Here is a 16,497-nt window from a genome sequence, read left to right on the forward strand (position 1 = left end):
TTATCATCTAGATATAAACATTAGAAGCCATCTTTCTGACAGAGTGAGCAGACTTTGCCCCTCAGGGGGTCTTAGGTGCCAGACGTCTCTTTTAGAGCCTTCAGTTAAGCCTTTCAGGGAGTATCCACTCTGGTTCAAGAAAGATGGAATGTAGAACTAACCTTTTGCTATCTGCCCTATCGAGCTCTGACTTCTTTGTATATGGTGGTATCTCTTTAGGTTTCTGTCCCCCCTTCCCCACCCCTTAACAGACAGATAAATCTCTATCCATCCTCAATAAAGTTGATGAAGAACTGAACCTGGCTCACCTAGGGTTGATAAATATTGCCATCTTACATCTAGCAATCCTAATTTCAGTACATCAGACTGTCAAGCTGCTAGTAATGTTGCTCAGGGCTAAATGCTACTGTAGACATGGATCTGAGTGGGGTTTGAAAGGGGGAGTGTCAACATCATGACACTGCTCCTCTTTCCATTTGACCCTACAAGAGCCCTTCCTGAGTGCTCTTGAATGGGGAGGCAATGCCCATTCTTATCTGAATAGTTTCCCACTGCTTTGCCTTATGAGGCATCAGAGAATAACTCCTTCAGTGTTAATTTACTCCTGCTTTCTGAACTCTCCTGTCCCTAGGGCCAGTGGTAGTGCATCTGGGAAATTTGAAGAAAAATGATAGTTTAGACAAGGTTAAAGTGGGTTAGTATAAGACATTGTAGCAGTAAAAGTACCATTGTCCTTTTATGGATTTTTCCTGTAGAGAGAGACAAGATTCTCTGAGTTTCCACTTGCAGAGTTTCCTGCCAATTGTTCTTTTGGGGGTGGGGGTTCCCTCCCACTCCCATTGTATTATATGGCAGAGGCGATGGCCCATGGAAAACAAGAAGCTAGCAGAGGCTCATACAACTACATTGAAACTGTCTGATGCTTGCAAAATGATAATTTGTTCAAAAAGGGGAATGGATACCTTAAGTAATCTTTCAACTATGATGGATGAGAACAGGCATATCAGTCAGTTAGTCCATCTGTTAGTACAATAATAGCCATAAAGTATTACTTGTCTGTATAAGACTAGCTTTTATATTGGGAGTTTGCAAACTTCTTCCTAAAGAATGGTCAACCAGTCTGCGGTATGCCAGCTTTTCAGTTCCTCTCATGCTGTTTTGATACTGTATTGATTTCTGGACAGCAAGGAAGAATCTGAAAGATTTGCATTGATTCTTCTTTCTTTAATCAGAAATAAATGTGTATGTATCAAAGCTGGCCTATTTACAATAGACCCTATACTTTATATATCTGTTATGCAGGAAGAAGTCTCCTTATTAGAATTTTGCCTAAGTAGTGACTGATCAAGGACGTCATGATTTGGGTCAGTTGGAGTTTTTTTGTCTGACTTTATCACTTAAGCATACAGTGAATTCTCGGCAAATGCATAATATTCAACTGAGCATTGAACTGGGAACTAGAAAGCAAGAACATTAGCACACCACACAATCAATTTCTTCTTATATCTTAAAAATTTAATATCTCCATCATGGCTCTTAAATGTAGAGAAGATTTGCTAAGGAGCCCAAGTACTAAACTAGCCAAGTTAAATTACCCTGTGTATCATGGAAGAATATGTTTTCATGATCTGAAACTTTAGCTAGGAACCAGAGAATCATACATGCTGATCCTGTCTTCACCATAAATATTCATGCACAACCTGAAAGGAACTCCCAGTCTTTGGCCAAATTCCATCTATTTTTGTGTTCATTTCCAGCCCTGAAACAGTTTTTTCCAATGTCGTAAGTAAAAAATATGCACTATTGGTTGTGGATGATGTGAGCATTCCTTTTCTGCATTAATAAATAGAGCAGCCTTATGTAAAGATGACTAAGTATAATTTCAGAGTAACAGCCGTGTTAGTCTGTATTCGCAAAAAGAAAAGGAGTACTTGTGGCACCTTAGAGACTAACCAATTTATTTGAGCATAAGCTTTCGTGAGCTACAGCTCACTTCATCGGTGCCACAAGTACTCCTTTTCTTTTTAAGTATTATTTCTAATGTCTGCAAATTAAAAAAAAGGAAATGTTATGTAGACCCCACATTGCATCAAGTTGAGCAGTGTCTTGTATTGCAAAGTTTTCATCCTACATTGCCAGCTATTCTGGTGTTTACCTGCACCGTTAATGAGAATCTCCTGGGCAGAACTAAATATGGATGAGATGAAAGAGGAATATGAAGCCTTTGTTGTCCTACTGTATAATTATAAACCAAAAGCAATTTTTGAGGAAAAAATGCTACATTCTGATTGGCTGTTTAGTGACCTGATCAGATAATTGACGTTCTTTATCTACCTTTTTTTTTTTTTTTTTTTTTTTTTACAAATATATCCTTGTGATAAAAAGTGTAAAAAGTCAGGTGTGGGGTTTTGTTTTGTTTTGCTTTTTTCCCCCACCTCTAAGAAGCTTGTGGTGCACAATCTGTTATTGGTCAGAAAATCCCATCATTTGAGAAAGGTTGGGTTGACCCTCCTTGCTTATTTAAGCTAGTCAGCAAATATTTTTCTTTTTATCTGAACTTTTGAACTACTTGTGTCACGTTTTAGAGTAATTATTCTAGAATATCCTACCGTTCATACCACCTGCTCCTTTGGGGAGGTAAATATTGTGCCCCTTACATTGAGCCAGTTTGTTTCCTTAGTTATCTTTCAAATTCTTCTGCAGCTACCAGATGTGGGTGTTCTGTGGATGGCAGTTATTGTGAGAAAGTAGTTGGCAGACACCCAAAGCAGACAGAATACTTACTTATTCTAACCCATAATATGCTATTTGTATTTGCAGAAGAAAGGGAAAAGTTGGTTTTGTCGGGTTAGTGTCTTTAACAGTCTTTCTTTAATTTCTGGTTTATTTTAATGGTAGTATAGTAGACTTATACATCTCACAGTACAGAGTTCTGGAGTCATCTTACAAGATTCAGCAAGGTTTACAGTCTGTCTTTCACTGTAATATTTCTCTGTGCTATGAATAAGGTCAAACTGAAGTCTGTAGAGTGTTCTGCTCATTTCTGTTGGAATATTTAAAAAAAAATTACTGTATAATACTCAAACTTATTTAACACAACATTTAATAAAATAATCTTTTAATTGCAATATAATGCAGTTACATTATCAGGATGTATTCTTACCCAACAAAATACTATCCAAAGTAATAGTGTATCTTGTTACCTAAACATATAACAAATAACATTGCATTAAAATATTAATTGATGAAAAAATAAATGTTAGGTCCCATTTTAAATAGCTAATATTAGAATATATTCAAGTCAAATTCTTATCAGAAAACAAGATATTGCCAGCAAAGGTTTGCACTTTAAGTGCTAGAATTTAGTACAAAAAACTTCCAAAACTCTGCACTGCTTAATTCTTGCCACGTTATGGATCGGTTCTTGGGGAGTTGAGACAGGAAGCCTGATCTCAGCTAACATGTTGTATGCCAAGCTTCCACTTGATAGATTTTTGAAAACAGCAGAGGTATCCCAAATACACAAATGGTGTGTTCACAACAGTGTAATAAACATATTAAGCAGGAATATTTAGTAAAAGTTAAAGGGTGTTTACATAAGAGTACTCATTGTCACCCATACTAGTTCTCATGTATGAATACATGCAGTTTGAATAGTTGTATTAAAAATAACAAAAAAGAAAAAGGTAAAAATCCAACCTATCAAGTAATGCTGATAATGTTTATCTGGGACTTATCAAAGCATTTGAGATTGGTACTTTTTCCCCTCTAAATGCATACAGTTGTGTTTATTGGTTTAAATATATATATTGGTTTAATCCAATATGATTTTAAAATGAAGGAAATTACAGCCCCCCAAAATTGCTATGTCTAATTCTGTAACATGGATGGTTGCTGGTTGACTCTTAACCAAAGGAGTGCTACTTGGGGGCTGTTACCATTTTGAATCTGAAGGGTTAAGTTGCTAGTAAAAACGAAGAAGAATGCTAAGGGATCAAGAAGTGACATGCTGCCTATTGTTTGTAGCTATAGGATCAAAATAACAATTATACATGCCAAATAAATTCTAAACCTGCAAGGTAGAAAAAGAGGGGGTGGCTGTAAGTACAGGTGCCAGAAGCATTAAATAACCCTCTCAGACAAGGTGCACCACTGTTGTCTTGAATACTTCTAGGTCCCCCCAGTCTGGCATTTTCCCCCCTGCACTAGACAATGTGCATTCACTGCAGGAGACTAGGTTAAGCCTGCGTCTCCCAGACCTGCTGGCTCCTTGTGCCCAACCCGACACAGAGGTGCCTTTGTGAGTATAATTACCCTCCCCTTGTAGTAGAAATAGTTTATTTAGAGCCTTATTTGCAGGTAGGGCTGGAATAAGCAGGAATTAGCATGCCAAAGAACTGCCCCAGCTCTGACTTGGATTTGTTTATCAGAATCCTCGGGGAAAACCAGGGATGCTTTTTCTCTATTGGTTTGTTCAGTGAGATACTATCCAAGATTAAGAGCTTTAAGGTCATTAAAGAGATTGAAGATGGGAGCCAACTGGCAATTGCATTAGGGAGGCGCATGTCGCGGTGTGTAGGATCTCCCAACAATTTCATGCCTGGCAGGGTCTGCGCCCTCGTTGCCAGAATAAACTCAGGCGGATGATCCTAACAACTTGCTGAGGACTGATTAAAACTCTGTTTGGCTTTCAACACGTTGTCCACATCAAAAAGGTGTGAGAAGTAAAATAAATGTTTCTTTAGCGTTTCAAGATACTGTGGCCAATCTCCCTAAGCCTTCCTAATTGGCCTAGGCTGGTTGCGGATGATTAACTTGAAGTTAAATGAGGCCTGCTTTTAAACATGCTTTCCCAGACTTTAAACAGAACGATGAGAGGAAACTTTAGACTGTTGTGATATTGGAACTGAGCCAAAGTGGGTTATTATTAAAGTGGATCCAAGTTTTGATCCAACTTTGTTTACACTTAAGCCAACTTAGTTGACAGACTTTCTCTCTGTGTACCTGAATGCATAATATTAGGGGTATTAAAAATATGCTATTTCCGTCTAAGAGAGTGCTGTTACTAGGGGGAAAATATTAGCAGTTCAGAGTGAATGAAGAGTTGCTTGTAGTTGTAGCGTATTAATTTCCACAGGTTATTTTAATTATGTGGAGATATGTCAGAGTATGAAGGAAACGCAGAGGAAAATATGCAGGCTGTTTAATGATAGCACTGCAAAGAAAATAAGAGCAATAAACTCTTGAGGCAAAGGCAATATGGAGATTTGCCTTGGGAAAAGAATGTTTAAAAATAAAGTTTTAGGGAAACAATGTTCATACTGCAAAATATCAATAGCTAGAGAGCAATAGTTTCTGAATGTTGCCTGTGAGGTAAATGTAACCAGAGCACACACTTGGTTGTTGCAGAATGTTGTCTGTTCACATGTAACTTTGTTTAAAAGAGAGTGGAAATTCTACGGGAAGATTAAAGATAGCCATAAAACAGGCTTCTGCCTCAGCATATAACAGGAATTCTTGTGTAGATAGTGATATGCACTAAATATCTTTGTACATCCTAAACGAAATACATAGGTTACCAGGCACTCTTGAGAATCCAGCCCTATCCAGTGCTCTCTGTGTAGGATGTCTGCTGGCACTAGTCAGCATCTCACTAACAGCGGTGTTGCAACTTGCATTAGTCATTGTTGCAATGTTCTCTGGCCACTGCACCCACACTGTATTGCCGGGAAACCTCCTTCCTTTTCCAGGAACTGATTTTGCCAATACAATTCCTGTACATCAGACTATACTTTCCCTAATCCAAATTTTTTCTCCTTTCAGTTACTCTGGCACCTTGGTGCTTCTGCATGTTTGTCTGCTAAACAGCATCTACTTGTAACAAGTAATCAATATTATACAATATTCCAGCACAGAAAAACTCCTCTAATATGTTTGGGCATATCATTAGATTTCATGAGATAAGTGCAGATCAGAGACTACTTACTCCGTTAGGCATAGGTTGACTTCTGAGAGATATTTCGTCCTGATTTGCCTGTCAGTCTTCCTAATGTAAATCTGAAGTAACTCTGTTGAAGTTACCACTTGTAAAACTGGTATGAGACGTGATACCTTAATAATGGCTTTGGTATAAGACTCTAAATAACCCCAACAGGTTAGAGGAGCAGCTTGGCACCTGTTGGAAGGATTGTGAGCAAAAAAAAGGTCTACCCTGAATCTGGAAGGGTAGACAGCCCAGGGCGGGAGACACAGGGGTCCTAGCCAAAGATGTGAAATACCTTTTACCTTTACTTTTCTCTTCCTTTCCTTCCCCTCTTTCCAAATATGTTAGCTGTTTGTCTCAACACATTCCTTCTAATCACAATCTTGGTGTTTTCAAACTCTTTGCTGGATCTCTGTACTGAAGTTCGTATGCAATTTCTTACTGCAGTTGTAACGTGGGCATTGGCATGTGCCCAGTTTTCATTGACCATCTGCAGAAGCTATACACCTCTTCCCATCTTGTCTGACTCTTTTACTTTCATGCTTCTGAAGAACTCCGGTTGTCTGGTGCTGCCCCAAAACTTCACTTGCTTTCTTCTCTTCTTTTAAACAAAAGGATTATTTCAGAGAACATAGCAAGCAATATTTCAGATCTTTAACTCCATTGGGTTTTCACATCAATTCAGCACATGGATAGTAAGGCAAATTATTTTATCAGCCAGTGTTGAAAATCTTTGTTTTATTTTTTAAAAAAATCTACAATTAATGTAGTCCTTGTGTTTTCCTGCAAATATAAAAGCGTGTTTGTGTAAGAATTGTGATTATGGGCACATTATCATTCTTTTGTAAAGGAAAGCATGGCTCATTGATCTCTCTGTCACACTGTGTTTTATTTTTGTTCAGCAGTTACATAGTCTATTGTCTGTAAATTGGTTGGGCTACACTTTTTTCTATGGGGTAATTATTGTAAAGGGGAAGCTCTTTGGTGAAGACCCAGCCTGTGACTTAGGACATGTATCAAACTCATCCTGAACCTCATGCAAAGCTGGATTGCAAAAATTTCAACTACTTTTTGTTATCTAAAGAAGTTACCAGAGTTTACCCAAACAAGATGGCATTTTTTTCTATTAATGGCAAATAACTGCAGTATTAAGGCTAGAGGGAGAACAAGTGGAAAGAAACAGCATTTATTGAACCAACAAATAATACACAAACTTCTGTATGGAGTGAAATACATGTCTTTATTTCACACAATTTTGAAAAATATTGCTTTTTCTGCTTTTTTTTTTTTTTTTTTTTTGCAGTAGGGAGGAAAAACTGGAATGTTGCTCAGCTTTCTCATCTCCGTTCTTGGTCTCATTATACTCTTTCTCTGACTACTCAATTTTTGTTTCACACAGGGCGCGAAGGCATGTTTTCTACGCGATATCCCCTTCTCTGCCATTTACTTTCCATGTTATGCTCACTTGAAAACTGCATTTGCAAATGAAGATGGACAAGTTAGTCCTGGAAGTTTGCTCATGGCTGGATCAATAGCTGGTAAGTACATGATTTTCTTTGTGTATGGCATCCTATTGCACCTAGATATCACTAATAGATGCTTTAGAAATGTTTTTATTAGTGAGATACCTGATGTGACGGTGTAAAATAATTGCTCTATACCAAGATGTTAACATTTAGGTATTAAATTGCAGGACATATAACTGATCCAAATGAGCTGGTGTTAATATTGAGGAACTCCTTGTATTTTTGACCTACCGTTAGCATTTATATTACCATTTGTAGTAGTAAAAAGAGAGCAAGATTTTAGTCCTGAAATATTAATGTAGTGTGACATCTTGCCTAGTCAAGTTATTATGCTGTTGTCTGTTTTGGTTGGTTGATTGGGCAAGTTGTTACTGTAAAAGTGGTTCATGGAAATATTCATTTCATTCTCTACTTCTTTGTGATCAAAAGAAACTTGAGTATCCATTTTGGTATGAAATCCAAATGCATACTAATGATACAAACATCTAAGCAGGCCACTAGCAGACTCTGACAGCATGGTAAAAGTAAGTCATTGACCACAGTATCCCACACAGCATCTTGGCTTTGTGTTCTTATATTTTATTTTTCTATTTAATCTTTTTTATTAAAAAAATATTAATACATTTCTGGTGATTTTGATCCAGTTTCTTTGAATCAGCATATACTTAAGGCAGCATAAGCAAAATAATAAATAAAAGTCCGTCCAAAAACTGAACACCAGTTATGATGATAGATAATAGAAATGTAATGGTCCTGGAAAAAGCCTGCTTCTGTTTTGCATGATATGAAAAGACAGATAATAGATGCCTGTTTCTACCCTGCTGCGTTGTTAAAGGGTTGGTGGGAAGGGCGATTGTATGGATCACAAATCCACATTTTTCTCACCTGCCACATGGGAAATCTGGTCAGAAAAGGCAGTTGTTGGGGGTTTTTTCCTTGTGCATCCCAAATTGTCAATCCTCAGGGCTCGTTTAATTCTGCTTTTGGGGACTGAGACTGAATGTTGGCACTCATCTTGGGAAACTGCTGCACTGCTGACAGGTGTTCTATATTCAGCATGTGTTTGTACTGATGAGTTTCATCTCTAAGTGTGTATGCACTAAAGGGCTAGAATATATAATGTAAGGATGCATTTTCCAACCCAAATTTGCCTCTGTGGCTGCTGCTGAGCTTCTAGGGCTGTGAGGATTTTAAAAGGTCGCTGCAGTCTTAATTGAGCATCTGCTTAGCTGAGAGGGGCCCATCAGCCTAAAATTCCTCCTCCTTCCACATTCTGTATCCTAAAGCTCAGCAGACTCCAAATCACAGGCAAAGGATGCAGAGGCTCTGCTGAGGGAAATGTGAATACAAATATAAGGAGAAGGAATTCCCTCCTTCCACTCCCCCCCCCCCATGTTAATGGCTCATAGACTATTAGACCTAGACCAGTGGTTCTCAAACTTGTTTACTGGTGACCCCTTTCACACAGGTTTCAGAGTAACAGCCGTGTTAGTCTGTATTCGCAAAAAGAAAAGGAGTACTTGTGGCACCTTAGAGACTAACCAATTTTGGTTAGTCTCTAAGGTGCCACAAGTACTCCTTTCCCTTTCACACAGCAAGCCTCTGAGTGTAACCCCCCTTATAAATTAAAAACACCTGTTCATTTATTTAACACCATTATAAATGCTGGAGGCAAAGTGGGGTTTGGGGTGGAGACTGACAGCTTGCAACCCCCCCATGTAATAACCTTGCTACCCCTTGAGGAGTCCTGAACCCCAGTTTGAGAACCCCTGACCTAGACATCTCCTCTGTAAGCAGCACACACTCCAGCAGTTGTAAGTAAAGGGCTAGTGGATCAGGAGGAAGATGGAGAGAAATAAACCCAGTACAGGTAGTTGAATTGCTCAGAATGTGGTTACTTGTGGTTTTTTTTAAATTCCCCTCTTCTTGTAGACAGCTGGGCAGCTTTTTGTTGTCAAGGGCACAGGAGTGTCTCTGGGAAGAGTAGCCTGCTTATATAGCTAGCATTTGTGTGTGTCCAGACTTTGGGCAGCCTGGAACTTCTGGACATCTTCAGCTGGATTATGGCCCAGGCTTAACTCTAAAAACCAGATAGTCTTGATGAATCCTGTGCCGTCACTTCTTTCTACTAGCTCTTTGTGCAGTGCCTTGTAGAGCATAGGAATTGAGCTGGCACCAGTCAAAACATCTCTAATCGAATGGCTGGTGCTTAAAAAAACCAAAAAACAGAAATTGTTGAAAGAAGATTGAGTTAAACTCATGTTAATTCTAACCCATTTTGATGGAACAAAACAATTTTTGAACTTTGGAGCCTATCTACAGACCTGAAATATAAACTGGTATTCTTAAGCCAACCCATTTCTTAGATGTTAGTATTTTTCTCTTTCTAGCCATTGTCAGGTGATTGCAGACTGAGATAACTGTCGCTTTGAAGTTCAGCCACAGAAGCAGTCCGCATAGTTGCTGATATGTGCTAGGAAATCAGCTATAACGGGAATTTTATCCAGTATTTTCAGTAAAATTCCATTCCAGGTTAACTTTTACATAAGCAGATTCCTGCACAGTATTAGAGTCATGATGCTCATCATGTGGAACAGTGCAGGGACATGGGTGCCCTATTTTTACTGAAGCAAGATATTTCTTTTATTAGAGGCAAGCTTGTAACTCTAAAGATCAAAACAAGGGATTGATGAACTGGTGAACTGGAAGATTGGCGCTCTCACTAAAAAGTCATGAGCATGTCATGGAAAAACATCTCTAAAATGTTGGGTCATATCCTCAGCTGGTGTAAATCAGTCTAACTCTTTTGACTTCTGCAGAGGCAGGTTGGTTTACTTTAGCTGAGAATCTGATCCACCGTAGTTAGAGCCAGTTCTGCATCAGTAGTATTGCATTATGTTTTCAGGAGTGTGAGCCTCAAAATGTGCTCGAACTCATCTTAGTTGTGGAAAATACCCATCTTGCACAGCACATGTACATGTAAATGTGCACATGTATCTTATGCATGCATGCCTGTTTCTCAAGATGTGACCCATGTTATTTATATATTTCTTTTCCCCTTTTTTGTTGTTAGGGACATGTATAAAATCAAAACTTTTTTTCCTTAGTTTGATCTTCTCCTGTTGCTCCTTCTTCACCTAATAGCCCAGTTTCTTTGTTACAACATTTGATGTGGAGATTATAATAATGTCAGAGGATCACAAGTTAATTTGTTCTTTCTGCTTATTTCTCCTATGAACCTCCTCATCCCTTCCCCCTTATCCCTCTTCATTTTATGTCATCTCCTGCTGTGTAATTTGTCTAATTTCAATTGTAAGTTTGTTTTTAAACACAAATGTCCCTAGTAATAAATAACAGGTGAGGAGAGAGATGAGAGATGGTAATTAACATAGAGTAAGCAGTATTGTTTCTAAGTATGTCTTTTGGTTTTCCTTGAAAACATTGGTTGATCTCTAAAGGACATCTTTAAGTTGAAGATGTAAATATATCCTGTGGTCAGTAATGGTAAGTCGGGGAGTAAATCAGCATTTCTGGAATTTAGTTCAGGTGCAACTTTAACCGTGTTTTAGCCTTTGCCTGCCAAATTTGCAAACGTGAAAGTTTGTATGTGTGCACGTGCTCATGCATGCTCACGTGCTTGCTTCTTTTCTGGGTTTAGGGAGAGGAGGAGCGGCTCCTATTTTAGTGATAGGCGCACACTTACACACAGCTTTCAAAGCAGTCTGTTAGAAGGGTGAGATGGTGCTTTGAGCCAGACCATACTGGTTTGGACAAAAATTGCTACACAATTATTAAGCCTTAAAAAAAAAAGCAAAGGAGATTTATGCATCTGTGTCTGACCAACTTGGTTTGGAACATATGCAGAATGGAAAAGTAATAAAACCATAAGAGACAGTGTCTTTTGAGCACAGTCTCGCTGCTTTTTTTTTTTTTTTTTTAATCTCAACATGGGCAGCCCTGATTTGCTACAATGACTTTAGAAATCTCGCCTGCTGTTATTCAGTATTTGTTGCTTTCAGTTGATTATCTGCCAGAGTAAATTTAAATTTACCTCCAAATATTAAACTGAGGATGTCAGACATTGCTCTGCAGCTGAGAAATGTGAGTTTCCTAATGAGAAAAATGAACCCTTTAAACCTTCGCTTGTGCATCTTGCTGATTGTGCACAACATTACCTAGCTCTCAGTAACATCTTGCATGAGGTTGTTTAAGGTGTGTGTGAACATGCCTTTTCCAGCGCATTGTGTGATGGGAATGTCAGAAACCACAAAGGGGCGTGAAAGGGAGAGATGAACGTCCTCTCCAAAACCTGTTAACTTGTTAACTATTCAGGGTTATGGTTTGTACTGAAAATGTCTGTATGCGCCTCCTGACTTCAAATAAAAATATGGTGGGGCTGTTCATCTAACCAGAGCCTTATATGTGTGAAGCACTTTTCACAGTGGCTAGCCCTATTCACTATTCTGCTTTCTCATTAAAAGCAAATATTTGGGGCCTGAGTTTTCTGAGGTAAGAATGAAAGGCACAGTAACCTTCCCGTGCAGGAAGCATCTAGTATGTGTCACAACTTACTGATATCAGTCTCTTTTTTTCCCCCGCTTCATTTTTAGGTATGCCTGCGGCCTCCCTAGTGACCCCTGCTGATGTTATCAAGACTCGATTACAAGTGGCAGCCCGGGCAGGGCAAACCACTTACAGTGGCGTCATAGACTGCTTTGGAAAGATACTGCGAGAGGAAGGCCCGAAAGCTTTGTGGAAAGGAGCTGGTGGTATGTAAACAACTTAGATGCCACTTGTTTGATGACAGGGAGCCAGTTGTAGTTTTTAATTGATTTTTGTTGCTCACACTTGTTTTGTTTTTCTTTCAAGCTCGTGTGTTTCGATCCTCTCCTCAGTTTGGTGTAACTTTGGTGACTTACGAGCTGTTGCAGAGATGGCTTTACATTGACTTTGGGGGAGTGTAAGTATACTGTGTGAACGTATCATTTGGGCCCTGATGCTGCAACTGGCTCTGCGGAAGCGAACCCCTGTGCCTCTGCAGAGTCAGTTGCAGGATTGGAACATTAGTTGTTAATGCTTTGCAGTTACAGAGAGAACTTTGAGATCGTGAGATAAAAGGCTTCACTGCACCAAATTAATTAAGCTTCAGTGGAATTTGAGCAAGCATTTCTGTACCCACTTCACAGCAAGCTGGGCCTCATTTTAGTACCATAACAGACCCTGAGAGGATATTTTGGACGTCAGTGTAAAATGAGACCCTCAGAGGATAAATGGCAGAACAGAGAATAGAACTTGGGATTCCTGACTCCTTCCTGCGCTAACTAATAGGCAACAATGCACCATTACTAAGACATTGCTGTTGGGGAGGGGTTCTGCATGTGACTGGGCAGCCTATTATTGTTAAAAGGGCTGTAGCCGTTGAAGAATGCAGTGATTGCTCAGTTGTTGGTGGAGCCTCAGTTCTGCCTCCCTTTACGCATGCACCACGTTTGCTTGTTGCAGAACAGGGATCTGATATTTCCATCACAATGTATTGACTCTGTTGCGTCCTCTGCAACAAATGCAACTGCATTTAGGCAATGTTAACACGATAAGGCTTTTAAACGCACCTAAATGGTTTACGATGGCATCAGGGAGATCACAAGGAGGAAGCAAGAGTGGGTTTTGCTGGCATCAGTTCCCTTAGAAGTGTGTAGCTGAATTTGCCATTCTTTGGTTTTCCAGTGGAAGTACTGGGACTGTTAACAAAAAAAATCATGGTTAGTAAAACCATGCACAAAATATCCCCTTTCCCCAAGCATTGCTGTGTATGTACTGTTAGTGCCTTCTTAAGGTATTTCTATACTACAGATGAAGGTGTGATTGTAGCGTGGGAAGGCATAATCTACCTAGCACAGGTAAGAACGTACCCAGGGTCCTTGTAGGTTTATGCTGGGATGACTAGCCCACGCTAAAGCCTCTGCCATCATGTTTTCACTACTTTTGTTACCCACACCAGCTAGATGAAAGCTAACACGGGTATGCCTACCGTTATCACAATCACGCCTTCATTTGCGATGTAGATACCTATACAAAAACGTTAGCTGTACAAACTACGGGTTCCTGGATGAGTGATGCAGAGTGCAGGAGCTGGGGATGGGATATGGCCACAGTTTACTGCAGTCTCATCGAGTAACATGCTGTACAATTTCATCTAGGTTTGACAACTCTCTGTGATGATTAGCATAAAAGCTGTTGGGATCTTTCTAAAATATTACAATGTGATTCTCATTACTTTGTAGCAGGGATGTTTTTGCCAAGCGGCTGTGGGATTTTTGACCTAAAGATAGTTGATTTACAATTTATGGAGCGATTTTGGTGTCAGTGTTTTTACGGAAGTTTAACTTTTATTTTGCAGAAAACCAGCTGGATCAGAACCCGTTCCTAAATCCAGGATCACACTACCTGCTCCTAACCCTGACCATGTTGGAGGTTATAAATTAGCAGTTGCCACATTTGCAGGGATTGAAAATAAATTTGGACTATACCTACCTCGATTTAGGTCATCACCACCTACCTCACAGGCTGCTGCAGCCATTGGACCTTAAGATGTCATGTTACTGCTGTGGAGTTTTATTAGTGGTGAAAGAGCCACGTTTCTGATCAGTCTAATATTTCATTCCTTTAGCTTTTCATCATATATCAGTTAAGTGTCATTTCAGTTCTAAGGCAGTTTTCTTAAACGTAATCATTGGTCTTCGTGCTTCCTTAACCAGATCACTGTGAAATTATTATCAGTTATTCTTTGGGTTCAGGACCATGAATGTATTGTCCACATCTGACATGTGCTTTGTGTTTGGAAGGCACTAATATTAGATTCTGTTTGTGGGGCAGGATTAGGGGTGGGAGTTATGAATGCGATCATCTGACAGGTAACATTCAAATAAGGATTATTATGCCAAAGTGGCTGCATATTGGATATCACGCATTGTCACTGAAATAGTCAATAGAGATCATGGTGCTCAAGCAGAATGATTTTGACTGTACATGTAAATTGGTTATAAGCTTAGTGCGTTTGTAGACTTCAAAATATATATATATTCACACACACAGTACCTGAGTCTACCACTATGGCTTCAACTTTTTAAATAAGTACACGCACAAGTTCAGTTTCTGGATTGTATTGTGAAGCTTTTATGTGGAACATGTTTTTGTAATGGAAACCACATTTATAAATGTTGAGTCAAGGTATTCTGTTAATGGTATCAAAACGCTAGGAAGGAAGTGTTATTGTCCATAGTCTTTGCACTTTATGGAAGTACTTTTGGCATTTTATTACACGTACAGTGAAATTACAAGACTAGGTGCCTATCTTGGACATGCTGATATCTGGATTCTTGTTTGTATGATGCACTTAGTAAATGCTGCTTGTTTAAATAAATGCAATAGAAAAATCCATGCACTGTATCAATGGTACCTGCCTTAACTACTGGCTTGTAATTGGAAATTATTTGTTTCTAGATTATTTACTTTATTCAGTTGAATAAAGAGATTAAAATATTCTAGAACCCAAGATTTTATCTGGGGGGAGGGGAGGGAGTGCCTTGCACAATGTTTAGTGGACTGTGTATTTATGAAGATAGAAATAAACCTTTCAAACGGCGAGACAAATGTCTGTTATGCAAGTTGCACAGCAGATTTAATGTGTGTCTTTCAATTTTATACTCTGTTTCAAGGCTAACTTCATTCATTATGTACAGGCATTTACAGGTTGGGTAAGGAATGTAGTTACTTTTGACCACCTGAGGCATAACAACTTGGGATTGTGAAGAGGAGAGCCCCTTTGATGCGGCTGTGGCTCAAGAAGAAACTTTTCTTTAGTTAAAAGCCTGAATTGGAGCAAACTTTCATTACTTTGAAGCTCTCTCTGTTTTGTTTAAGTAAGTAACTTTTAAACAATTTGCCTATATAGCCAGTGCAGGTTGAAGTGGGCCCCTGATGTTGCTCCTAAAAGGTGTCACAAGATTTAGGTCCTTACAGGGCAGTAATCCTTGCTAAATATTTTCATTTCTATTAAATGTGAAGTATGAGTTTATGGGAATATTAAAGTTCTGTACTTTGTAAAAATATTACATTATTAGGTATATGACATCATATTGGTTACACTGTAACTTGTCCAAATGCCAAATGGAAATGGATATATTAGTTGCATTATATATGGCTTGTTACAGAAAACTGCTTTAATTGGCAGTGTTTACATTTCAAACTAATCAGGGAAACGGAGCAGCAGGAGGAGTCTGGAGTATCCATAAATTTAAAAATTAATAAACACAAATATAATCTGATTGTAATTCTGTTTTGGGAAGCCTGACAGCCATGCACACTGCTTTTTCCAGGTGTCATTACTGAATTCTGCTGAGCTCATGAGCTCTGTGTGAGAGAGGCAGGTGATGGGAGCAGCTCACTGAGTTCTGGTCCCCAAAAGTAACTGCTACTCTGTTAAAAATAAACTCCATTCCCCCACCAAACTACTGTTTTATATATTAAAAAAAAAAAAAGCCACAGAATATACTGGTAATGGCAGCTGCCAAGGATCAACACTTCAGAACTTCAAGCCATTTGGTTTTAGTGCTATTTTTATATCTTTTTCTAAATCTTTGCCGTCACTAGAATGTGCACTTTCCTGTCTGTCTTAGCTGCTGATGAGAGCAAATGCGGAGACTCAAGCAGCTAAGGAAGGACTTCTTCTGTATACATAGCAGGCAGCATTTCCCGTGGAGGAAGACACCCCCCCCCCCCACACGAAGTGCATAAAATCATTTAGCAACTGCTTACTTACGACACGACACGACGCGCATTGGAAGCCTCACTGGGAAGGATTTGACCTGTGTGCTGCTGGAGCCAAACTGGAACTCCCCTTGTCCCTGTGCACATGCTCCAATAAAGCAAGGTTCAGTCGTTTTTTAAATGGTTCTAATCAACACCCATGCAGGTTTTGATTTTTTAACT

The 16,497-nt window shown here is 39.1% G+C and overlaps 1 protein-coding gene across 2 annotated transcripts in view; it reads left to right on the forward strand.

The window, feature by feature from the left end:
* The window catches only part of SLC25A13 (solute carrier family 25 member 13), a 131,391-nt gene extending 116,343 nt beyond the window's left edge, over nt 1–15,048 (forward strand). For both annotated transcript variants that reach the window (XM_048838180.2, XM_048838181.2), the window contains 4 exons: nt 7,383–7,521; nt 12,120–12,278; nt 12,379–12,469; nt 13,907–15,048. In XM_048838180.2, the coding sequence (XP_048694137.1) occupies nt 7,383–7,521; nt 12,120–12,278; nt 12,379–12,469; nt 13,907–14,096 (579 nt within the window). In that variant the 3' untranslated portion in view covers nt 14,097–15,048. The remainder of the gene's footprint in view (nt 1–7,382; nt 7,522–12,119; nt 12,279–12,378; nt 12,470–13,906) is intronic.
* Nucleotides 15,049–16,497: the final 1,449 nt, after the last annotated feature.

The sequence above is a fragment of the Caretta caretta genome, chromosome 2, assembly GCF_965140235.1.
Source record: "Caretta caretta isolate rCarCar2 chromosome 2, rCarCar1.hap1, whole genome shotgun sequence".
NCBI classification, from domain to species: domain Eukaryota; kingdom Metazoa; phylum Chordata; order Testudines; family Cheloniidae; genus Caretta; species Caretta caretta.